Here is a 26,361-nt window from a genome sequence, read left to right as displayed (position 1 = left end):
ACCCCTGACCTCAAGTTAATCACATCAATGCCATGCTGAGATCACCTCACTGCCTCTCATTTGCCTTACCCAGATGCACTGTCACCCAGCACCAGCTTCAACTCTAAGCACTTTTCTCACGATGCAATTCAAGATGACATTCCGGAACACCGGCCCTGAGACATCCACTGCGACAGCAACAGACCGCAGCACATCCCATCGCCGGGCTGGCACACGGCCCGCCCACAGCCCGCTGGGCAGCGGGTGCAGATGAGCAGCCATCTTCACAGTCGGCCTTTAAGGCTCACATCAAACCTTCATGTTCTGCGGCACATAACAGCAGTAAGATTTCCATGACCTGCGAGCCGAAGCCAACAGAGCAGATTGGGGGCTGGGGGGGGGCGGGGCGTAAAACGGGACAGAGGCTGAGAAATGGGTATCATAGTCCTGAAAGCGCGCCTGTGATGAAGCAGTGAAATCCCGTCGCTTCAAAGATGTGACAGTCTCGCGATCAGATCTGCACTGCCAAAGGTCGCCAATCCAACGTCGGCAGGGTGACTTTGCCCAGCAAGTTCTAGCTGCAAGAACATCTCTCACTTAACTCGACGGCCAACACAACCACCTCCTGTGAAACGGCATTTCCTTCCTTGCTTTGAGCCCCGCTGCGTGCCAGTGACATAAGCCGGCGTGCCGAGGGCACTCTGCAGGCCTGGGCAGGTGTCGCAGCGTCACTGTCCGCAGGCTGCTGCTGAACTGGACAGACAAGGTTTCAAAGGAATTCTCTGAAGCAGAGGCAAGTACTGCTGCTCACGGCATCTCTGTGGCTGGCACACGTTGTGCACCAGTACACAGAGAGGTTGGGGTTGTGCTGGTTTGGTTTTTTAACGTTCTGATGAAGATAAAAATTGCCAAAAAAAAACCCTTTCTACGACCGGATACAGCCAATAAATTCCAGTCTGTTTCTGCACCAAGCGCTAAGGTGAAATCAAAGGGAAAGCACATCGCAACCCAATCGACACGGCAAAGCTGCATCAACATCTCCGCTCCGCTCATCTTCCCTTCATTAGCACCAGTGTAGCAAAGGGCTCGTCACCGGCGTGCTGCTGGGTGGGAGAACCGGTCTGTCGGGAAACGGAAAGGCTCCGCAGAGGGGCTGAACAGCCAGCAGCGTAGGCAAGTTTTCCCATCGCAAGAAGCGACCATGAGAGAGAAACAAAGCAACTGAAGGAGGTGTTGGACACGGGCGAGAGCTGCCTGCTGGTACCAAAAGGAACCGTACGGGAGCGTCATGGCAGGAGCTCCAAGTTTACACGTTACTTTTGAGCAATGCTTTAACCACATCAAGCCATGGAACTTCTAGAGGCCTCAGAGACACTTTTGTAATGGACAAGTGCACAATCCCGGTGGATGTTGAAGCTGGCACGTCTGGTCTTCATTGCGGTGCTACGCTGTTTTTATTGCCACTAGATGGGGGGAGGCACCCGGCCTCCCCCCGTTGGTGCGTGCAAATGATGATTTCCTATGGGAAAGGCATTAAAAGAAATGGCTGGAGGGGGTTACTTTGTGAAAAGCAGAAACTGAAGTTAGCTTTAGTTGAAGAAAAAAAGGAAAAAAAAAATAAAGTGTGAGTGTGTGTGCGTGTGTGTGTGTTCCAAGAATAACAATAGCGTCTACCAGACAAAGTAGGGCGAAGCGTTGAAAATTAAACACCGCGACCTGGGGGGCTGCCACACCTTTTGGTGTTAAGATTGCTGGAAAACTGCATTCCAGGCTTTAAAAGAGAATGGCTTCTTCCTAATTAGGCTTGGAAAGATGATGGGGTTTCTAAAACTTCACATGAAGACCTTTCTGCAACGCACAGGAGAGATGTTTGCTTCGGGTCTGCGCGCCTGGCTGCTGCGCTGCTGCCACGCGGCTGGGCAAGCCAGGAGGTGGGGACAGATGGGCAGAAAGGCTCTTGTTTGGCCAGGGAATCCACAGCAGAGCCGGGAAGGAAACTTCCATGTTCACACGTGAAACAGAAATGAATTCTTTGGCGGGGGGGCGGGGGGAGAAACACACAAAAAAACCCCACACACGAAAAAAAGCGTACTTTTTTATACGGACAAGGAGTTTTTAAAGACAGCCACGCAGGCCTCGTGCTTCTGGACCTCCAAGAACCACCCCAGGAGTACAAGTCCCTCTGTAATGGAAGCCTCGTAACCGATTGTCGGAAGAACAGGCAGCGGAGAGATTGCACCCTTTATCCGGATGTGCAAAATGCTGTTTTCACCATCTCTTTGTGCTTTGGGGTCTTTAACACGGGAATTATTTCAAGCTCCTAATTGGATTTTGAGCTGGATAAGAGACAGTACCGATTAGTGACATTTACTGCTAAGATTCAGTAGCTGAAGTGAAAGGATGAAATAAGGCCAAATTAAGCAGCAGCAAGTAATTCTGCCCACAGATTTTTAGGGGCTCTGAGCAACTGTCTGTTTTCTTTTTAATTTCCCAGGGAAGTGGTTTTGGGTTGTTGGGGTTTTTTTCGGTGTACCTTCTTTTAATTAAAAAGAATTCAACAACAGCGGCACTATGAGGCCTCTGGGCACTACAGGAAGAAACATTAATTCCTCCAAGACCAGCTCTGCAGTTTTGCAGCAAAGGTTAAAAGGTGGCAGCCCTGAAATTAGGAAGAAAAAAAAACAAAAACAAAAACGGTTAGCCTGAATTGCAAACAGGCTCGAGTAGAGAAAAAGCTTTCTAGAAACGGATTGAGTTTTGCTTTGTGTTCTGCTTTTCCGTTCTGCAGTCAAGGCACACGTGAGCAGCCAGTCTGGTAGTAAAGACAGATTAAGTAAAACAGGTTTTACTGTTTAGCTCAATTCAATTAAACACAAATGTACATAAAATGTTAATCATATGAGATTAACATATTTAAGTATAAGGCGGAGGGGCATATACATAGCTACTATATACAAGCACTTGGCTACCAACTCAACCCCTCCTTGACTTTTTTATTTCTCAAGGCTCCATCTTGACGAAAAGCCACAACTGCGTTCTTCGTCCGCGCGCCCGACGCTCCCGCTGTTCCGCCAGGGGCCGGGCAGGCGGCAGCCTCCGCCCCGGGCCGCGCTGGAGGCAGGGTTTATTTTTAAATGATATTATATGCAGTCGAGTGTTGAAAATGTTGGAACAGTCCGATTTGTTTTCACTCTGTATTAGTTTTAGTTTCAGGCGTAGCCGATCCCCATTCAGGTGCTATCAGATGACCAGTTACTGCTTAGTTAACTAGATGTAAAGTTTTACATATATATTAATGTCAATAGTTTTATTACAAGTTGTGTAAAATGGACTCTCTAGTTTAAAAAAAGAAGAAAAAAAAAAAGAAGAAAAAAAAATTAGGTCTCTCCTGAAATTGACTTTAGAGCATGGAAAATGATTTTACTGGATTCTGTTCAACTGTAATCAAGGAAAAAATATGTATGTTGTAGAAAAAGTTGCAGAATTAAAAAAAAAATCTGCTTTTAATTTATTCTTTTTGTATTAAGAATTTGTATAGTTACCTTTACATTTTGCAAAACGGTGTTGTCAACACTTCCTTATTAAAGCATTTTCAAAATGAAACCTTGCAGTGGTCTGTTCAGGAGGGCACGACGCCTGGGGAGCCCTCACCCCGGCCACTGCACCGCCGCCTTGGCGAGACGCTGGTCCAGATGTGCACACAGCTGGCCAGGGTTTCTGGGAGGGACCCACTCCTCTGCTGTCAGGGGGCCCGAGTGCAGGAAACCACAAGCGTTTCCCCCCCTCCAAAAAGCCCAGAGATCCCTTGGGATTCAGCGCTTGTGCTCAGCAGATCCCTGCTGGCTCCATCGCGTGTCCTCTCTGGCCTCGGGGGTGCGGGCGGTGTCTCAGGCACTGACTGACATCCCACCACAGCACCACACAAAGTCACAAAACCACTCTGGAGTTCTAACGCGTGTAACGTGAAATATCCAAAATTAACACTCGCTTGAGCGAATTGGCTGCCGAGGAGCCACAAGGCTGCCTGCAGCGGTGCCAAGGTCCATAGGATGGGCTTGGGTGCCAACGCCCACCCCGGTGCTCCTAGGAACCACCTGCTTGTTGGGTTAAATTCCTGAAGAAACAGGCAGCAGCAAGAGAACACACCCCGAGACACTGCTCTTGCCCAGGAGGGGCTTTGCCACAGCCCAGCCCCTGCACGGGGCTCGGGATGCCACTCAGTGTCACCGTTTCCCCCTCCGTGGGCAGCGGTGACCGCTGCAGCCACCCAGCTCCCCTTCCAAAACAGCCCACAGTTCCACACAGCCACACGCTCTCCAAGCGTGACCCATCCGCACTTCTCAGTGCCCAGCACAGTTGCTTCCTGTCCTTTCCATTCATTCCCACTGTCCAGGAAGCTCCTTTCCACTGGAGCATCTCTTGTATCATCCACACAATCGCCCCTCCGCACCACAGGAAGCCATCAGTGCCACCAGCCCGGAGCCACGAGGCCACCCTGACCATCACCCAGCACTGCTGCGTGAGGGACAATCAGTAAATCTCCAAAAAGGAGGAACAGGACAATAGTAGATCTCCAAAAAGGTTTGGGATAGGACAAAACGGCAACGATGAAATTTTTCAGACACCCCCCTAACTCTGGGACTTTGGCTCAGACTTGTTGCCAGTGGCTCCAATGCTGCTGCAGGCACCTCTTCAAGCTCTACAACCCATGAGGAGCAGCTTTCCTGACAGCCTGCTCCAGATGTTATGCCAGTGTCAACACCCTTGCGCCAGCCCTCTCGGAGGGCACCGCGTCACATACTCATCCATCAGGTCCGGGAGTCGGGGCGCTCTCCTCCCCCTGAGAAATGAAGTAATTTACATCTCAACCAGGTTCATGCTTCGGGCAAGACAGGATCCATAAGGGAGACTGTATGGCAGCTGGCAGAAGAGGAACCTCAATCCTCAATCAAAATCAACTGATCCCACCTATACCTACCCTAAGAGCCGTTCCAGCCGTGAAGACAAACAGCAAACAAGGAATTAAAGGCATTTAACTACCACCAGGCACGATAATACCGATACAAGGCAGATGGTCACATCCTTTGAGAGCACCACCTCGCACAGCCCCTTCCACCGCCCAGCTAGGGAAGGGCTCGGGGGCTCCAACAAATGACCAGAGGCACCAAAGACCAAAAAACCCTCCAGACATCGCTATGGTGAACGCATGACTTCGTCCTGAGGCTGCAAGTCTTTGGATTCAGTGGAGTTCTTTCCGCCTAATGCAAGAATTATCAGAAACAAACATCTGGAGAAGCCCAGAGGCAAAAATCTAAACCGCTGAACTGAAACATATACTCCCCGCAAAAACTGTGGAGCAGCGTGACAGCTGCGCCACACCCACTCATCCCTAAACTAGACTCGGGTGGGTTTGGGATGTTTTTTGGCTAAAAGGCATTATTAACTATTTGATCACGGTCTGGTAGCTGTAATTTGGGGCCATCCAGCTGCAAAGAGCCTCCAACCGATGATGAAAAGCAGCTGCTGTAACAGTGTCCCCCCCCTTGTGATCCCCCATGGGCCGGAGCTGGCTCTCACACGCCGGACAGCTGGAAACTCTTACAGAGATATGCCGTGAGAAAGTACTTCTCAGTTCCTCGGTTCCCTGTGCAGCACCATTCCATGAATTGCAAGGGGATAAAGTTCTTCCGTCATGGGATTCATTCAAGCGAGGCGGCTGTATTTCAGGGTCTGTCAGCAAGGAGGCACATCGCTTAAACCACATTCTTTAAAACCTGATCAGACTAAAACATTCCAACCCCAAATTCACATCCCTACAGGAGGTGCATCCCCACTCAAACCAGTGCTCAGGGTACCATCAAAACTCTCAATAATTAGCTCTAAAGCAAGAGGAAAAAAAAATAAAATCCATCTAATACTATTACAGATGCCCTAAGGAATTCAGTTCCCTCTAAAGCAGACGTTACAATGCTCCTTAAACCATCCCCTGGCTACTCGCTTGCTGCGCTTTCCAGGGAAATTATGGCTCTTCTAAACGAGTGACAATATTGTCCCTCAATTATTTAAAGAGTTCAAAACGAAGGTCAGGACAAAGATTTAGAAATAGCTCAGGAAATCATCTGGGTGGGGAAAGGGATAAAGTTGCGGTGTTATAAATGTTTCCTGTTGTAATGATTCCTCCAAAGAGTACCTGCAGAGAACACTGCAAAAAAATCACCAGACCCCGCTGTTAATGAAACTCTTCCATGCTCTCGACATCTGCCCAGCGTCTCCCCACAAATCCCGGTCTATTCCCCAAAGGCCCCTCCCCAAGCACCAGTTAGGGCTCGTCAGCCTCATTTTTATTACTTCTAAACTGTTTAAGCTCTTGACATTTTCTCTGGGGTCAGACACTCCGGGCTAAAAAACTCCTGTGTCCGAAGAACAACTCGGAATCCACAGTCTCCAGAAGAACCTGAAGGAAGATACTCCTCCAAACTCAGTATCGTGTCTCACTGTGCCACGGGACACCGTAAATACCCACGGGAGACAGGCAGCTCCTTCAGAAGAGGGCACTGGCTCCTGCTCCATGCTTCCAGTTGAGGTGAGGACTCAGGCGAACCAAGACACTTGAATATTGACACATTTCTTCAGGAACGGTTCTGCTCCCGTCCTCCCAGGCCTACCACTGCGGCAGCTTACAAGTCCTCAGCTCACGAGTGCCAGAGGCATCAGAAGACCCACTGCCTCACAGGATGGGTAACAGGATACCAGATTCAAACACCTGCCTGAATCCCATAGCGGGCAGCCAGGAGGAGACCCTCCCTCTCCACTGACCGCAAAGAAAAGGATTCTCCAGAAGCAGAGGAGTGGGCTCTGTATCAGCTCTACTGGAGCTGTGGGGCCAGGCAGATGTGAGGTCTGGGCTGTCGCAAACGTGGGCAGTGACAGTCATTGGCAGCCACTGCAACCATCAACAGTTCATTTGGAGCTTCACTGCAGGTCCTAGCAAGGCCTCGTTAGAAGGAGGACACGTTACTACCGCTGCAGAGGTACTGCTGTTCTTGTAATTGAAAAAAGTGCATTATTTCAGCCCAAGACTTTCAACCTGCACCACTAACAGAAGTGTCAATATTCCACCGTTTACACAGAATTAAACATCATCGTTTCCGTGAGTTTCTTCACCATTCCCAGTCAAGATGCACAATGGTAAAGATTTGTGGCTGCTAGAAATACTGTTTGTGGTCATGGGAGGTCCTAATTATTTTCTCTGCAATGCCCAGCAGACTGAAATTTTCTCCAGATGTATAAGAATGGGATTTGAAAGCCTCAAGAGCCATAAGATTACTTCCCTCAAGCCCAGAAGGTTTATATTAAAAATGTCGTTACCCAAAAAAAAATAAAAAAGCCAAATCAGATGCATTCAAGATCAAAAACTCTTTGCACTGAGGCTGGCTGTATTTTTCAGCTGAGAAATATATAAACCTTTTTTTTTTTTTCTCCTGATAAATACCACATGAAAGATTAGCCAATAAAGTCTTTATATTTACAGAAATAACCAAAATTCAGATTCAACTGCTTCCCTCTGATCATCTCCCCACATCAGCCTCCAGTGGGAAAGCAGCCAAAAAAAGCTCCGCGTACGCTCCTCGAAGGGCTGAGTCTCACCTAAAGCTCCAAGATGTGGGAAGCAGTTCGGTCTGAATGGTTCCCTGAATAACAAACCGAAACAAAAGCAAGGGTCACGTCCATTGTCCCCTGGCCACCGTCCTGGTCGTAACCCCTTCGAAGCCATCCCCCCTCTGCTGTACGGTGCATGTGTTCAGCGTAACGCGTAGATTCAAAAGAAAATCTAAATAAATGGGGCTTGTAAAAAGGAAGCTGCAGAAAATGTTCTGCTTCGTGCTTTTTCACGAAGCCCACCCTAGGTTCCTGCTGGGGTCAAGGCACAAACTCTGTCCCTTCAATCCTTCCTGGGTCTTGGAGATCAAAGTATGAGCCACGCCTTGGACGCCGCAGAGCCTCATAAAGCGTTGTACTCCACACATTTCGATGGGTCTGTCGGGAAGTGCTTCTGGCAAATGGTCATGAGTCTCTTCAGCCCCTAGGAATCAGCAAAACAAGGACAATTCTGTAATAAAACTGCAGCTGTCAAAGAAACTTCGCAGTCTACAGTATTTTTAAGATTAACAAGAAGAACTAAAAGGAAAAGGCTGCTCTTTTGGGGTTGGGTTGGGGGTTTTTTGGTTGTTTTTCTGGTTTTTAAGTTTTATTAACCTTTCTCCCTGCAAAGTTATCTGCAAAATTAGAGGAGTCTGTGGCATTACCAAAGAGACTACAGACCCAGTCCCACGTGCTAGATTCATAGTGAAGAATCCCAGTCGTGCTTGAATCCCTCTACATCACCAAGGCACAACACGATACTATCACAATAAAAGATATTTAAAAGAAACCTGAATATTAAAAATAATTCTGAAGAGCAAAAAGCAATTTCTGACACCAAAACAAGCTGCACAGCTAAGCAAAGAACCAAACAATTGCTCGGGAGGAGAGGTGTCATTCCTCCCCAAGGTGGTACCACACCTGACCTACACCATGGAGGCAAACTGAAGAAGTAATCAAGAAGAGAAGCAGAATGGGGACTTTTCTCTTCAGTTCTTTCAAGGCATCGATTGCCAAAACAACAACAGGACAGAAACCCTGTGATTATCTTCTTCCGAGTCACGCAGAAAAGTCTAACAAAGAGAGAAGGAAAACTGCTGGGTGGTAGTGTAATTTAGCCATGACATGGTACTCCAAGATGGCAGAGTCATGTGCTGTCATTAGACACTCATTGGGGAAGCCAGACGGCTCCTCACTGAAGGGAAAAATGATTCAACAGAGGATGCTTTGGCCTTTGCAATGCAAGCAAGTCTGGAAAACGTGTCCTAGAAGCTTAATGACTCCTTGTTTGGGATGTTACGATCCCAGGTGCGTTGTAAATCAGAAACGCGTTAGCTTGACGTAACTGCTGGGAGCACAGATAACGTTCCATGCTCCAGTTTGAACCAGACCAGCTGAACAAGACCTGGTATTTACAGCCTACACAGAGAACACACATTTAAAGCCAGCTCTGTCTTGGTGGTTCGTAAGTTGCGTACTTCAGAAGCACAGATACAAAATTCGCAGTGGGAAAATGAACACAAGATCTCCTTGCTCAACAGAAGTACCCCCAAAAGCAGAGAGGGGACAAACTGAGGAATTCATATACGTTGTATCTTCCAAAGGGTATGTAAAAAAGAGATCAAGCAACACTACAGAGCAGAGATCCTTCTGCTAGAAAAGTGGCAAATGGACACAGCCAGCCAATTATTCACCAAAACTGGAGAAGCAGCACTACGGCCATGCTGAGGCCTTTAACATAGGCTAACAACAAAATTATTTAGTTTAACACAAGCTATTTCATCCATTAAATACTTTCAAGCAAGTATTACACTAACTGGAGCCTGTCCACATGCCAATTTTCAACTTCCAAAAGAATCGGTTGAATTTAATTTGCTGGCTCTGTAAGTGTCTGGAGCTTCCTCTGACTTCACGATGATATTTCAGAGGTTATGATATTAAAAACTACAGTTTCAGAGAAACCAAAGGTTATACTTTTAACCCCAATACAAAGAGACTCAAGGTAGAAAGAGAAGCTGCATTTTGCAAGTTATCTGCTTGCAGATATCTGCAGAAGTTGAAAAGCAACGGGAGTCCTGCTGCTGCAGCAGGAAGACACTTCTGTAAACCTGCCCTGACAGAAGCTATGAGCTCCATGATGCTGCTCTGCAGGCTTCAGAGTCAACCCTGAAGGTCTTTATCTCAATGAAACTGCAACTGGCAAGAGGCAAAATACATTCACAACACACGGAGAGAAGACTTGTTTCCTCAGACCTGTCCACCCACTACGCTGAAAGGTCAGAGAAGACAGACACCACTGCTACTAATTCCACAACCAAAAGTTCACGACATGAGTATGAATATGCACAGGAGGATCTAAACCCAGAATTCTGAGCCCACATTGTTGAAGAGACATGTTTGAAAAGTGACTGCATTTATCTAGTTGCAAAAACAGTCAGAAGGACTGTATTTCACGTATGAAATTCCAGGTATGATGTTAAAACCATGAGTTATGTAGTAAAGGAACTCGGGAGAATAAAGCATGTTTTCACAGCTACTTTGATGCTCATATAGGATCACAATAGTCAAGACGTAGAAAAATCCATTAAACTCCATTCCTAGCCCAGCACCAAAGAGCCTTCACGTCCACGATGAGCTACCTGTTAAATGGATGTTATGCTTGACCCCAACTAATGCAACTGTCCCTTCTAACATCACCTGCAACCATGAAACTAATATTTTTCCAAGATCTCCTAACTTCAAAAGGAAATTTGTTAGATTTCCAAAGCTAACGTTACCTGAATATATTTCCTTTGAGTTTCGTCGTTGAGGACGTGGGCGACGTGCTTGGAGAAAATCTTCTCACGACCCGTTCGAGCGTGGATGCCAACCATAGTGACCCCGATAGGCCAGGGAGCGTTTCCAATGGCCATCTGAAGATAGGCATCGTTGGCCTGAGGACACACAGGGCACACGAGACAGAAAGGGCGTCAGACAGCAGCGTTTTTGCATTGCCAGGTACAGTAACAACACACACTCCAGCCTCTCTGAATCAGGTTTCGTCGCTCAATATTAATCAATTTTACACCACATCTTCCTAACGTGACCGACACTCGTGCTGAACTCCAAGGGAAGCAAGGACTACGGACTTCATAGGGCATACAAGGTGGTCCTGGACAAGGCAGTCTAATCACATTGATTAGAACTGAAGTTATCTGGGACTGTTTTCAACCCAGTGCTTCCAGGTTCCCATAAACTCTTCTGCTGTGATCACCTTTACGACCTTCGCTGCCTGGGTTGCAGACCAGACCAGAGAGCCTGGCTGTAAGGGCAGCCCGCTGCCGACACGTCGCGCGCACAGAACACAAGTGTCCTGGGGCCTGACGGCTCTCAGGGAGAGAAGCCAGCTTCCAACCGGGCTGAGAACCAGCTCTTTACAAAACTAGGTTAAATAAGCACATTTGTAACAATGTTCATGAATGGAGCAGCGGTAAATGAACCTGAAATTTCCCTATCAAGACAGCAGATCCTGTTTCTTAACACAAAGCTGTGGCAGACAACATCCCTGGCAAAGAACAGCAATAAAACATGAAGGGAAAATTAACAGAAAGAAAGGAAGAAAGGAAGAGAAGTACAGAACTTAAAAAAACATGACAACTGCGAACCAGGAAGCGAGGGGGACAGACACATATACACAAACAGCTTCACGAATGACTTGGAGCAAGACACTCCTCCACTGTTAGCGAGCAGCTACAAGACTCACTGATCAGAGTTCATTTATCGTCTCCCATTTAGAGACTAAACAACAAGAAGAGCAATCAGGACCAGTGGGTGCAGTTTCTTCCCATTTGGCAATAAGCAAACTGGGAGGTGAATAATGAGCAAGGCAGGGGGTTGCAGACAGAGCTGAGAGTAAACCTGAAGAAGAAGCAGGACTTAGTCTTCACCTACACAAGGCAGGATCTGAACGGTCTTAGTCAAACACCTACTTACTGACTTCAATATGGTTTTGTGATGAACATAGTATGCGAGCTTGCAATTAAAGATCCTTCCAGGACTGCCCCAACAGGGTTAATTAAGGCTGAGTGGACAGCTTGTATTCTGGCATTTGCCTACTGCCACATGTCGATTTCAAAATTTAAATCTTTAGAGCATTTCATCTAACAAAGCAGTTAAGAATTTGTGGCGGGCTATCCACTAGGCTGCACAAAGCAAAAAAAAGCACAGAAGATAACAGCAGACAGAAAGAGACAAGTCTCTCAGGAAGCAAAATGGAAAATTATATGAGTATCTTAAAAAGCATAATGCTGATTAGCCTAATCAAGAAAAAAAAAACCACCAAACTTCCAAATGTGCACTCAACCCCTCCTCTCCTGTAAACTGTGAAGTTTACGAAAAGCCAAGCACCTCCGGAAGCGTGAAGCACAGCTGAGTAACCCATGAGACACACCGCATTTCCGCACTCACTGCTCTGTTTGGGAACGCATCGGAAAGAGAATTTCAGTATAAGGATGATGACCAAAAGAAAAAACAATGCCCCAAAACAAGACCCCACTCTCACACATTCCACACTTTCAGTTCCACTTTCAATGATTTGGATTAAACTTGCCTTAGGCCACCTGAAGTTTCTCCAATAACAACAGCAGGCCTGCTTGCTTACTTGACAAATTATCACAAGAATAAGAAATACTAGAAATTTAAAGGCAAAACACGGCTCGATTTCCTCTGCATACACAAGCTGCTTAAGCAAACGCTACGTTATCTGAGTTCCACTTGTGAAGGCAGCTACCAACAAAACCCAACACTGCCTTTGATCTCATGTGCCAAAGTACTTCTGCCTCCTCCAGTGAGCAGGCTTTGTCCAAAAAACTCTTCATTGACTTACCTCAACCTTACCAGGTGAGCTCATGTGAGCGTAGCTAAAGAAAGGGACAGTATCTCATATTCAGTAACTCAGCTCACCTCAATTAATTCCCAATTAATTAATCAACACCCTATTACTATTAATTCAATACCTTCATTTAACCTTACAATATCAGGTTTCCCATTCAAGGTTCCTCTGCAACTTAATATAACCATCTCTGAGAAAAATTCTCTTTGTGCTTGCAAAGCTCTGCAATTTCACCAACCTCAAAAGATCTTCTGACAGGCTCTGGATCAAACACTACCTGGAGCCTAACCTTTAATAGCCTTTTCTCATTTTGTTTGAATACATGTTATGTGTATTTCCAGCTACGTATATTCAAAATCAAAAAAAAAAAAAAAGGGGAATGTTGAAGTAATAAACCCAATCTATTAGAACCAGACAGCCTGAACATGCCAGAACAGTGCAAATAAACATACCTTCACATATTCTCTTTGCAACATGAATTTAATAATATCTGTTATTGACTCTTTGATGTCGGCAGGAAGTGTCTACAGGAGAAGAAGAAAAAAAAAAAGACATCTTTACTTCAGAGTAGCAGCTCAGGAAAATCATCTTACTCAGCATTTATACAAAGTTTCACACCTACCCTCGCTTGAGGACTTTGCAAAGGAAAACATCTTCGTTATTTAGATGAAGGTTCTGAAGCAAGAGAGGTTAGGTGGATACACCTAGTAGCTAGTGGCAAAGTGCCAAATAAAACCCCAATTATGTACCACGTTTGCAACCCAATGAACAGGCGATATGTAAAGCAACACCTGGAAAAGCAGTGGGTAGGTAGAAGAATTCACTGGTCAAGATTAAAAGGTCAGAACTGGGAGTCATGGGCTCTGACCAACTCAGCCTCTCTTCTTCAGTGAAGATACCGTTCCCTTAGGAAAGCGCACGAACCACTGGGTACTTTGAAAGCAGAAGTTAAAGTAAGTCTTACAGGATAGTGACATTTAAAAGTGATTCACCCTTTTCCGAAGTTTTCTGAAGAGAGGCCTCAGGTACGACTCCGTCTGCTTTTGAGTAGCACTGTTCAGCTTCCCCTGGACTCCCCGTTTCACATAGTCTTCTCTGGCATTCAGCTCCTTAGCCCAAACTCCTAGAAGAAACTGTACGAGGAACAAGCAAATTTATATCATAGTGCCATCTAGTGACTTCCTCGGCAAAGCAGATGGGAACAGCGGTTTTAGTCACCACGGCTAAGTGAGGTTTTCAGAGAAATCTGAATTAAGAAGGCAAGAAGTTTCCTTCAGAGGGATAGGCAAGGAGGATGTGAACAACTCTGCTATCATAAAAACACGTGAGCAAGGGAGGAGCATGTCCAAATAGGCACGTAGAAGGAAATTACAGAGCAGGTATCAGTGCTGGGAAGGAGGAGATGCACATAAAAAGAGCACAAATCCAAGCAGAATGCTGATGTTTCAGGGTAACTTTTGTGAAGGAGCCTAAGGAACAGTAAAGATCACAGTGAAAATTCAACACAATGGGAGGCAAATACATCAAACACACCTTCACTCCACCTGGAAAACAATTTGTGAGCTCTCTTTGTCTGAGTGCCCAGACAAACTATACCAAAATGACAACATATCCGATATACATAAATGAAAGCTTCAACTCTTTACATTAGTGATGGGTGATAGGACAAGAGGAAATGGGTATAAGCTTAGTCAGGGGAGATTCAGGTTGGATGTTAGGAAGTATTTCTTCTCTGAAAGGGTTGTCAGCCACTGGAATAGGCTGCCCAGGGAGGTGGTTGAGTCCCCATCCCTGGATGTGTTTTAGAATAGGGTGGATGAACTACTTAAGGATAAGGTTTAATGGGAGATTAGGGACGGTTGGACTGGATGATCTCTAAGGTCTTTTCCAACCTAGAAATCTATGAAATCTATGAACTCTTGCCATGGCTTCTGATCTCCACAACAGCTATGCAGGGACCGACTGACTCAATGAGAGGCAGCGCAGGCTTCTTGCCAGGAAATAAGGAAACAATTTTCCACCATCTGCTTGAACCTGTTTCCTCAGAAAAGCCAGTGGGCTTCCTTTAAAATCCTCTTATTTCACCTAACAGTACCAGGTGTCATTTCATTGCAGCTTGCACTGTTCCTGGGGAAGGGAGGCTGGGACTCCTCAGAAGTTTTTCGTGTCACAGTAGAATATAGAAGCAACTACATACAACTGCCTCAATTATCATACGGAAATCAAAACCATACTTATTTTGTCTGAAAAAGTAGGCTCAGATTTCGAAGAACACTGCTCTCCCAACAGCTCTCTCCCAGGTCGAGCAGAAGTCACTATTGTGACTAACCAAGGCTGTGGAGTGCCAAGTATTTAAAAAAAAAAAAAAGACAAAACAAAACAAAACACCACATCTTAAACATAGTGTGTGAGTTTTTCCTCTCCAAGCAGCTGAAACCATCCGTTCTGTTCATGAAATGTATCTCCATGACAGGAAAGAATATGACACAGCTACAAATAATTCATCTACTAGACCAGAGTTTGTTACCTTCAAGAATTTCGTTATGATGTCCATATCATAGTGATCATCACCCCGTCCTAAGGATTCTCCCAAAGCCTAGAACAGAAGAAAAAAAGGCTGTTATTCCCACGTTGTCTACTGTCTGCTTCCACCACCACAGCAGAGTATGAGTCACTGCAGTGTAAAGTGCAATAAACTCCACCAGGAATCCAAAAAAATAGTTAGGGAACGAATTGAAACAACTATATATGTTACTGAGATTCCTTAATCTATTAAAAACATTTAAGTCAAAAAGCCAATGGGATTATTTCTGAAAAGTCAATGCAACGGTAATTTTTCATTCATTAAATACTAAATTATTGGCATAATTAGCAGCTGTCTGACAGCACTGTAGTAAGGGGAACTGTGGGTGGACTGCATTTTTGAGATCCCCAAAGCCATCAATTAACCTAATTAAGCTATTTCAATTCTCTCATGTACTCGGGCTTCTTACCATTTCATTTAATCGTAACTGTGAAATTGAGGGAAGAATTGTAAAAAAAAAAAAAAAAAAAAATCACAAAAAACTCAACACCAAAAAAACCCAATAGTATGCTTCATTCTCTAGCTTCCTGCCAAAACCTCAAAACTGTTAACACTAACAGCATTTTAAGAAACATTATCCAGTAGGTACAGTTGGATTTATAATCTATTTCCATTATCCTCACATTTCCAAAGTGAGTTTTATTTTTAAAAAAATCGATTATATTTGGAACCAAATTCAGTGTAAGCCTTTATGCCCAAGGGAATGCAGCAGAAATAGCACAAAATTCAGACTGCAGTGTTTAGAAACTTTTGAGAAAAGATGGCTCAAATCCAGCCTGCCCTACTACCTCACAAAGAGGAAATTTTGAGAACAGATCGATAACTGCAGGCCCATTACAACTGGTATCCATCCTGGTACAACAGTTATTTCGTACCAGAACCTCTTGGACCCTGACAAAAAAAGCCAAAAGCTATTTCCTAGTAATAATGTATTCATTCAAGCTTTCAGTTATAAATCAGATTATTTCTTAAACACACTCTTGGAAGGATGATATGAAGATTAACTTCTGCAAAGAGTTTTGAAGATTAAGGGCGAAAGTCTCCAGCTCAAGTTAACGTGCTTTTCAAAATTTGACCCTAAAATACCACGTGCCGAACGCGCCTCATGGCACTCACTCACTCACACAGACACTACGACATTCTTTCAGAACACGGTGGCCATTTGCACTGAGGTGTCTGGGACACGTCGTCTCTGCACTTCTTATATTGCCTAAGATCTACCTACTTCTGATGCCCACTTTTTTGTCCCAGATGTTTTTATATCAAACATTCTTTCTGTATGTCTATTTTTTACAGTCCATCTTTCTTGCATACGCAAAACGCAACGGTACTAAGCTTATTACCTTCTCAAATATTCATTGGGAAGGCTTTAGAATTTACGACCAGCTATTAATTATTATTATATTTTTATTTTTATTAAATTCCCTACTTCCAAATACCCTGTAGAGGGAATCCTAACTGTATCACTTTCTTTGCAGGTAAGTCCTGCCCCTCTTCTGATGAGGTGCTGTAAACAAAGACCACTTGAGTTTTCACACATCCATTGTAGGCACTTATGATGCAACTCAAGGTTTAGAAACCTAAACCTCCTAACAAAGCACATTTAATGAGCTTTCAGAATGCCTAAGTTAGATGTTGGAAACAAGATAACTTTGTCTAAACAATCCTGAAGCTTCCTCACAACAATGTAATAATATAGTACATCTGAAATTCCTCAGTTAAAATCCACCCATCCCATACCTCCAGTTCTTCAATAGTAGTATTCTCCTCATGGACTTTCAAGTCATTCTGAGAGTCATCATCTCCTGCTTCTTGGCCGCCTACAATTTCATTCAGATACTGCTGGTCAATCTTATCCAAAGCAGCCTTCAGGTCATTTCTCAGGCCCTGGAAAAGATAAGAAATGATTAATTTACAAAAAAGACCCACAAACACCCAGCTAAATAAAAGCAGTTCAGTACTATCACAATAAGCAGCCAACTTCTGTTTAAGAAAAGCCAAATTCTCTAAAAACACACATAAAGGTTTAGTTTTGTTGTCTGAACCGAAACTGAATTCAAAGAACAGTTTCTGGATTGCTTCAACACTTAACAAAGAGAATATGAATGAACTTGTGCAATGTTTGCACCTATGAACAGGACTTTTATTGTATTTTCACCAGAAAAGCACGGATGATCAAAACAACTTCCAGAACTTTCTTCAAGACATTTTCTCTAAGCAATGCACTGAACGAAACAAACAGAAAACAAATCATAATCATCATTAGTTCTACAGATCTTCACACTTGGTCTGAAAAAAGCTGTAAATAAGTAACACCCCTCCAGTACTATCCCTTGAAACATTTATGTAGCTTCCCCTTATTACCAATTATTTAAACATATCAGAATGTTTTACATACATTAAGTGTTTAAAGTCCCTACTCTAGAATAGGTGATTAAAAAAAAATAAATATATGTTTTCAAACTGATGCTAAAGTTAAGAGTTGCTTTTAAATAGGACAAGAAACTCGGCTTAGTCACAGTTAGAGGATTTACATTCTTATGTTGAGACATAAAATGCAAAGCTCTACAAAGGAGTATGACGTTTCTTATCCTAAGATAAATGGAGCCACTCCACTGGGAATACATATGCACAGTTATTTCCCCTCTTCCATCATCGTAACTTGACTGCTTGGAACTTTTCTATTAATCATTTAGTAGCCTAAAAACGTCTGAAGCACAAACTGGTTGCAGTGACCATCCGCATTTTAGGCGACACATAGCAACAGGAGTGACCGAAACGTGTAACACAATAATCCAACACAATCCTGTTCATGACCTCACTCTTTGCTAATACTCCTACTACTGTCGGCGATGTCACTGGAGAAGCTTTCGTTAGCAGAAGAATTAATTATTATTGTTTTCAAACCTTTAGATCTGTTTATCTTTCTCCAGAAAGACCTGAACAGGAAAAGGCTTTCCTTTTCTGGGCAGCCCCAGCAAAGACGTTTCAAACAACTCAGTTTTACACAAATGAGGGAAGAAAATCGAAAACTTTACTCTCTTAGCTGGGTTGCAAATTTGGTTAACAGCGAAGACAAAACAAGCCCAAATTGCATCTTCTCACGTAACTGATCATTCTTAAAAGGCATAAAACGGTAAACTATGATATATCTTTTTTTTTTTATTATATTTTTTTTTTTTGTCTGGAGAAGAGGAGGCTCAGGGGGGACCTTATCGCTCTCTACAATTACCTGAAAGGAAGTTGTAGGGAGATGGGGGTCGGTCCCTTCTCCCATGTTATGAATGACAGGACGGGAGGGAATGGCCTCAAGTTACGTCAGGGGAAATTTAGGTTAGATATCAGGAAAAATTTCTTTACAGAGAGGGTTGTGAAGTATTGGAACAGGCTGCCCAGGGAGGTGGTGGAGTCCCCATCCCTGAAGGTGTTTAAAAACCGCCTGGATTCGGTGTTGAGCAACATGGTTTAGGGACCCTGACAGTGCAGGGTGAATGGTTGGACTTGATGATCTTGAAGGTCTCTTCCAACCAGACGATTCTATGATTCTATGATTTTTAGTCTTTTTTTGAATCAATGGCTATTTTAAAAGGCAAGGGGATTGGAAATTAAGTTTCCCTAACAAGTTATAGCTCTGGAATCAAGGGATTTGAAAAATCATTTATATACTAGAAAGACAGGATGCAGCCCTCCTCTCACTTACCTGCATCTTCTCCAAAACGCGTATAATCACAAACACAGGCTACTTTTCACAGTAAATGACTGTCTGCTCTGCTGGTTAAAAGCAGCTAACAGCACAGGCTGGGGTGTCACTTTCCACCTGGAGGCCCCTCTTTCAACTGGAAAGGGCCTAGAAAGTTCTTAGGGTCGAACTAGCGTAAGGAATTGTGATTGTGCACAGAACTATGACATTTAACATACTTCCTCAGGCAATAAATGAGACACTCAGGCAATAAATGAGACGGAGCACACATTTCTCTTTGCTCTGTACTACCCCTCCCACCCAAAAGTTAACACCCAAAAGTTTCTGAAACTGATTTTCTGTAATCTTTACAGGATTCCTCACTGGTTATCTCACTACAAACAAGTAGCTAACAGCTAGCCAGTCTTACCTTGTTCACTTCAGGTGCAAGAATTTCTATCTTCCTCAGACGCTGAAAAGCATCATAGTCTGTTTCTCCAAACAGTCTGATCGGCTCACCTCTCTCTCGTAACCTCCTGATAACCTGAAAAGAATCAAGCATGCCCTTACGCAAACTCCTAAAGGAAGCAAAATAAAATCCAGAAGGAAGGATTTATTTACTTTGCTTAGAACAACAAGCTGAGCTGGACTGGAGAGGAAACGGCAGTATTTTCAGCAGTAGAAAAATGTTCCAGACACTTTACAATCTAAATATAAAAATCCCACAGTGTTTCAGTGAAAGGTCATTCCAAATATCGCCAATCTAAATTTTGCATAAAACCCCAAGCTGTTTGGTATACTATAACTTCTTCCTGCTCTGACTTGTTTAAACAAATACACAAAAACCATCCCTCTGGCAGAGCTTAAAAACCATTTCCAAAATCACAAAGGAACTTGATGATAATCTCATTCACCTACTTGTCCAGGGCAATAAAAATACTCCCTAACTAGCCTGCAGGTTGTCCCAGCACATCTGCAAGACTGATTTGCTGAAAATTCTCATCCTTAAGCATCTGGCAAATATGAAGTCCCATAACTAATATAATAGTTACTTTAAAACTAGATACAATAGAGGTGTAACATCCTCCTTCGGCCCATTTGCAGTCATGGGCAGAGCCAAAAAATGAACTTTATTCTCCCAACTCCTTATCTCATGCATTGTTCCTAAATCTCTTTATACTCACCGTTATTCATTTAGTGTATTAAGCAACAGGCTCACTGATGTATGAATCACCATGCAATAATTGGGTGATCAAGAAAAGGGCTTACATTTCATTTCATGCCAGTGCTTCATTATACTAATAGACTGATTGGACAACGGGAAACTGAATGAATTGAGACATTAATTCATTTATTCATTTCAAGTGTCGTGCGGGATGTTGGCAAGCATTTGACTTGCAATTGTATCACAAAACCTGGCGTGAACAGAGTGCTGGCACAGCAACACCTAAACCTCAACCAAAACCTGCACCCAAGCAGATCAATAGCACTGAGACAGTGCGCGTTGCACAGGACACACAGACCAAAGCTCAAATCAAACACGAAAACAATAGCCCACACTACAAGTCCTGTGACATACTCCTGTGAAAGAACAGGAATATCGTGCAAAATCAAGGGGATGTGACATCCTTGGATGATCTCAGCCGTGAACTTCAGTATTTCCAAGATCAGAATTTATTCTGTACTTGTGAACTTCCTGCTTCTCTTCTGCTTCAGGGTAGAGTTCTCTTTGTGAACTCACATTCACATAGGTATTTTTATCCTTAGAAAGGACAAAGAACACCCCAGCTGCTTTGGCTTCACGACTTTTTGTTCTAGAAATCAAGCTGAACTTCCCAAACTTAGTTTCTAAATTTGGGTTCAGACCAACGAGCTACAAAGAAAAGAAGCTGAGGGAAAAACTTTGGAAAAAGTCAGCATGCCATCTTCAGTATTATCCAAGGATAACACTGATATTCAGGGTACTCTTTTAGAAGTCATCTGAGAAAGCTGTAAAATGTTACAGCACATCTGTGCAAACCCATATGACAACGAGGCTCTACCCATCTGTACCTCCCTGTGCATTCAGCTGGACAGCAGATCCTTGATAAGAAAAGATGATCATTAATTGCTGACTGTAAAAATGGAGGCTTATTATTTAATACAAACTGCCATAAAAAGTACAGTTCACTATAAAAAAAAGTCCCGACAAGAAATTTCAGATGCATTTGCATGTGTTTATGATGATAGATTTTACCTCCTGTCTGGAAAGGGTCATTGGTAACTTTTCTTCTGCCAGTTCAAGTTCCAGCACTGGATTTGATGAAGCCAGTGGTTTCTCTTCCTCTTCTTGCTGCTGTACCTACATTCAACAGACACAGTTACTAATGCACTGATGGAAACAAACCCATGTATAGACAGTAATGTGAAGATACAGAACTCTGGAACAGAGATTTTAACATGACAATATAAATCTTCAGTTTAATAGTTTTTATTGGCTATAATTAATTTCACAGAACAATAAAAGCTTTTAAAAGTATCAGTATTTAACTAACACTCCCGCAGGCTGCAGGAAGCAGGCTCTACAGCAAATGGAAAGGACAATTGCTAAAGTTTGGCAATCGCTTTAGCGGGCAGGTGTCAGCACCAGTGCCAAAACCAGCAAATCCACCCTCTGCCTGCTGAGCCCTGCCCCTTCTCTACCCTCCTTACCCATGCAACAGCATTGGCATCACTGTGTGATACGCCAGATGGGGGAAATGATTCAGGCAGAAAATTATCTGGCAAACAAAAAGAAAGGTACTCTTCTCAGCCCACGTAACTTAATGTCCCCATCCAGCTCACCAGGCAGCAGCACGTGCACGGACAGCAGGGCAGAAAGCCCAAGGGCAGAGACAGAGCGGGGCTGCTTCTTTCAGTGGCAGTGTCGGCTTAAAACGTTTCTAACCTACAGCCCCAGTGAGCTGAGTACAATTAGCAGTGACCCATGGTTTCTACTGGGTTTTGAAAAGTGCTCGGTTAAGGCAACACATCTTTCTAATAAGCTTGCCATAGTTTCTTGCAGGTTTAAAAAAAAAAACAAAACAAAACAAAAACCAGACACCTACCACTCCTCACAGGGACAGGACCTCATTAACAACTCCTCTTAATCTAAAAGAAGGCCCCTGAATCAAACAGAGCTTTCTTTCTTCATTACTCAATATTTTAATAATGCAAACAGGCTCTTTGATCACAGCCACTTTGAGGCAGCATTCATGGAACGCAGTTCCCTTCGTAAGATCAAATTTGACACTTCTGACAGCATAAGCAGATTGCTGTTGGTAACATTCCTGTAATAAGGAAACATTTCCAGCACTTACTCACATCTTGTTTTTTCCTAGGTTCCTTATTAGAATTTATTTCCTTTCCATTCTTGCTAAAGGGACATGGCCCACTTAATCCTGCAGCACCCGGTCACGTTCTCCGTGTGCGGGCAATACATTGTCACTTCCAGTCTGTACTTGGGTGGATCAGTTTGATGAATGTACTAGACAGATTTTTTTTTTTTTAAAAAGAAGCTTTTCTACTCTTTCAGGCCAATGTGCCAGTCTTGTACTCAGGTGTCAGTACGACTTCATGCGGATGCAAGGATCCACCTCCGTGGCTCCAGCTATAGGATCCAGCCACAAATCTATACCCAGTGCTAAACTATCAAACACAGAAATCATTCCTACAACCACAGGTGTTTGCAACAAGCAAGGGAAGGACAAGCAAATCAATGCTTAAAGCAAAAAGGGAGGGGAAAATAAAACTTCATCAATGCAGGAAAGGGGGAATCAACAGGAAACAGAAAATATGGAAAAACTGTGTAAACATATACATATATATAAAAAAAAATAAACTCCCACGGCAGAATATATACAAATTTTAACTTACAAACATTCTTGAAATCATAAAGAGATAGCAGCACTGGGGGAAAAGATTTGATCCGTTCTGGCAGCTGGACTCCAAGTTACAAGCGATATCTTTACCACAGTTATTTTGGTTTCAGTGCTTTCTTTTTCAAGCAAGCCAAATTACTACAGTTTATTAAATCTAAGCAAAGCAAAAAGGCACTTGAATTTAAAAAGAAATCAGTCTACATTCTACATCTTATTAATGCAGTAAAGATCAAATGCAGAAATCTGGGAGGCTCTAAAAAGGCACTAAATTTAAAGCAGCAACTTATTTTAAAACCGTTTTCAGGGTTCCATTTTAAACCAAAACTGGTGCTGCAGCAGCACAGATTTTAACCATTTTAACTGCCACGTAAGGTTCTGAAGAGTCCAAGCTAATGCTCAAAGAGCATCACATGGTCATTTCCACTTGGAAGAGCAACTGGATTCACAGAACACCTTCCCATGACTATATGCTGCACGTTCTGAGAGTTGCTTTGGCATCGATGTTCAAATATTCTACAAACAGATCAAGGTTTCAGAATAAGTCACTAACTGGGTAAAGTTCAACTGAAAACAAAGCTCCTGCTTGTGCCCAGTAACAGCAAACAAAATTATGAGCCTCTGTCTCCCACAAGGGAATGCACACCCCCTCACAGGCACGTACAATCAGGCAGGCAGGCAGACGCACACACTAGTAAAAGAAAACAACACTCTTTCCATTTCAGTAAACTACTGCCCTGACACCATTTCAAGGCAGATAAAGCCTTCCAGACCACTCATTGGTTTCAAAATGCATTATCAATTGTTTTCTAATATTTTGCCAGCAAGAGAACAAATGCTGTTGCTGCACTCTTTCAGTGCTGGATGGTCAGAGATGGCCAAAAACCAAATACAATTATATACAGTACAAAAGTTGGCAGATCTTTTTAATATGCTCCACGCTATAATGATTTCTTTTGGACATTTTGAGAAGACCATGAAAGTTATCTGAATGGATAAAGTTATCCAAATGTATTCATTTATTTCTGATAAGGGCAGGGGATGGTGGCTATATCAGATCCAGTGTTCATGCCTAACAGCACAATTTAAAAAGAAAGGAAGACAAGCTTTGATCCCAAGCCACTTCATGCTTTCCACGAAAAAGAAAATAAATTAAATAAAATAAATAAAAGCCAAACCATAACACAAACTTAAATAGCTGTATATCATGCATATTTTTTCCTGCATTGAAAATGGTTTTGGAAACTCATACCTCTCCAGGTGGCTTCTCATTTACAGGCTAATGTATAACATCAACAGATTGAACAAAGAACAACAATTATCATTAACAACATTTATACTGTTGATAATAAAATGTAGACTTCAAAGCAAACATATAAATTCCTGGAAGAACAATTACCACACCTTGTAGCCACATCTCTGAAAGTAGGCCTCCTCTTCTTTTTTAGCTAACTCACTGCGTTTGAAATATTTCTTATTCCCCTGAAAGAAAGGAAAACTATTAACAGTATAGAGTCTTGCAAACTTTGGCAAAAAAAGGTTCAAACTTCCTTACTTGATTTGGTGAATTCACCTACATCCTTTCACACACGTGGCTACATTGTCATGTAAAGGGAACTAGTTGGAAGCATCTCTGAAAATCAGCAATACAGAGTGACTTTACAGCACACATGTATAAGCAGGCTTGAAAGTACAACGTGTTCACCAGCGGTTTTTTTTTAAAAAAAAACGTTCTTTGTCATGTAAGGCCATGGTACTCACTAGTGCAAAGCTTCACTTCAGACACACAGGACAAGGCCCAGGTTGGGATACAATAAAGTCGTTTAAATAAACCATACAAAACACGTTATTTTACATTAAAACAAGGACGTGGGAGAAATCACCTTTGTACAGAGCATTTCGTAAACTTGCTCAGTGCATCTACGTAGAAATGTGTTTGATAAGACCTTGCAGGTACAAAACAGCTGGCAGCTGTGGTCACCCTGAAGCATTTCCCTTGATTGGTACGAACTACTACTTCTTTCTTCATGCTTTGCCTGCCTGACCTGAATCACAGCTCCCTACTTGAGACTGAGGGGGGACCTCGTTAATGTTTATAAATATGAAAAGAGTGACTGCCATGAGGATGAAGCCAGGCTCTTCTCACTGGCATCCAATGATAGGACAAGGGGAAATGGATATAAGCTGGAACATAGGAGGTTCCGCTTAAACATGAGGAAGAACTTCTTCCCAGTAAGGGGAACAGAACACTGGAACAGGCTGCCCAGAGAGGTTGTGGAGTCTCCTTCTCTGGAGATGTTCCAAACCTGCCTGGACGCGTTCTTGTGTGATCTGATCTAGGTGGTTCTGCTCCGGCAGGGGGATTGGACTAGATGATTCTCTGAGGTCCCTTCCAATCCCTAACAGTCTGTGATTCTGTGATACTTCAACCACTAACAGCCAAACCTGAACTCAGACATCCGTGAAAGTGACCTGCTTTACTGCGAGTGGTTTTAAGCTAACACTCTCAGCACACACACACGCTTCTACGACCCTACCACTGCTACGAGCAGAACATGGCAGTGGTGAGGAAAGGGACCCAAACACCATCCACCAAAGGTAGCACAGGTCCTTCTCATCTCCCACTGCCTGAAACAAATAACGAAACCAGCTCCAAAAGGCAAAGGCACGCGGCGAGGACCTGAAGCCAGGCTGCTTCTGTGCCGCCAATCCTCGGGTGCCCCCCAAGCCCAAACTCCTCCTGACTCCCTCCTTGAGCCCGTCGCGGGCCAACCCTGCTCCACTTCCCGAAACCCCTCCCCAGCCGCTCGTGACCTTCCCAAACCTCCTCCTGAGGCGCTCCTGACCCTCCCAAACCCCACCTGCGGCCCCTCACCCGAGCCCCTGCCCCGGGCGGCTTCCCCTCCCCTCTCCCGGCCCCATCCCGGGCCTCCCCCGCCTCGAGCCTCTCCCTTAGGCCGCTCCCGCCGCCCTCCCCCCGTCCCCCACTCCGGGCGGCTCCTGGGCGCCATCCCGGCCGCCCTTACCCCCACGAGCTCCTTCTCCTCCAACTGCTGCCGCTTCCGACTGATCTCCCGCTTCAGGACGTCCATAGCGACCCTCCTCCTCCTCCACCACCGCCGCCGCCGGAAGTGGCGGAGCAAAACACCACCGTCACTTCCGGACGGCCGCGCCGCGAGGCTCCGCGCGCACAGCGCCCCCTGGTGGCTGGGAGGAGCGTCGAGGGGGGTGGTGGTCGCGTGCGACAGTGCGCGACAGCGCGACAGTGCGACAGCGCGCGTGGTTACGGGTCGGCTGCTCTGAGCGGGGCCGGTCCCGGGGCTGTCGCGGGCCCCGGGGGTGGCAGGGGGGGGTGTCGGTCTGTGACGAGCCGTGGGACGAGGGGAAACGGCCTCACGTTGTGCCGGCGGAGGTTTAGGTTGGATATTAGGGGAAAAACCGTCACCAGAAGGGTTGTCGACCACTGGAACGGGCGGCCCAGGGAGGTGGTCGAGTCACCATCCCTGGAGGTGTTAAAAAGACGCGTAGATGTGGTGCTCGGGACGCGGTGTAGTGGTGGACCTGGCAGCGTTAGGGGAACGGCGGGACTCCATGATCTTAAGGGTCTTTTCCAAGCTCAGTGACTCCATGATTCTGTGATTGTGGTCGCTGCTCCTTGGGCCCAGCCGTACCGAGGTGCGGCTGCTGGACGGGAGGGCAGGATGCCTTCCCC

The 26,361-nt window shown here is 44.4% G+C and overlaps 1 protein-coding gene across 7 annotated transcripts; it reads right to left on the bottom strand.

The window, feature by feature from the left end:
* Positions 1-7,482: 7,482 nt before the first annotated feature.
* On the bottom strand, positions 7,483-25,775 carry PRPF18 (pre-mRNA processing factor 18). Of its 7 annotated transcripts, XM_086609885.1 has the most exons (11): positions 25,676-25,775; positions 24,054-24,131; positions 23,902-23,928; positions 20,990-21,094; positions 19,184-19,297; positions 16,815-16,961; positions 15,018-15,086; positions 13,483-13,623; positions 12,943-13,014; positions 10,398-10,553; positions 7,483-8,062 (listed from the first exon to the last, which is right to left on the bottom strand). In XM_086609885.1, exons 1-11 carry the CDS (start codon positions 25,739-25,741, stop codon positions 7,982-7,984), a joined length of 1,056 nt encoding a protein of 351 aa, XP_086466011.1. In that variant the 5' UTR covers positions 25,742-25,775; the 3' UTR covers positions 7,483-7,981. The 7 variants fall into 7 exon arrangements, with proteins under 7 accessions (XP_086466011.1, XP_086466015.1, XP_086466010.1 ...); XM_086609889.1 differs by lacking the exon at positions 13,483-13,623; XM_086609884.1 differs by lacking the exon at positions 23,902-23,928.
* Positions 25,776-26,361: the final 586 nt, after the last annotated feature.

Source organism: Tauraco erythrolophus, chromosome 4, assembly GCF_009769465.1.
Source record: "Tauraco erythrolophus isolate bTauEry1 chromosome 4, bTauEry1.pri, whole genome shotgun sequence".
Taxonomy (NCBI): domain Eukaryota; kingdom Metazoa; phylum Chordata; class Aves; order Musophagiformes; family Musophagidae; genus Tauraco; species Tauraco erythrolophus.
Note: the sequence above shows the minus strand (reverse complement) of the source record. Positions and strands in the feature narration are given on the sequence as shown.

Excerpts from the sequence above, each read along its gene's own strand:
- PRPF18 (XM_086609885.1), bottom strand. The coding sequence starts at position 25,741 with ATGGACGTCCTGAAGCGGGAGATCAGTCGGAAGCGGCAGCAGTTGGAG. Across the intron at positions 23,929-24,053 it reads TTCAGAGATGTGGCTACAAG|CCTGTAAATGAGAAGCCACC; the intron begins GTGTGGTAATTG and ends GTTATACATTAG. Across the intron at positions 19,298-20,989 it reads TGACCCTTTCCAGACAGGAG|GTTATCAGGAGGTTACGAGA; the intron begins GTAAAATCTATC and ends GATTCTTTTCAG.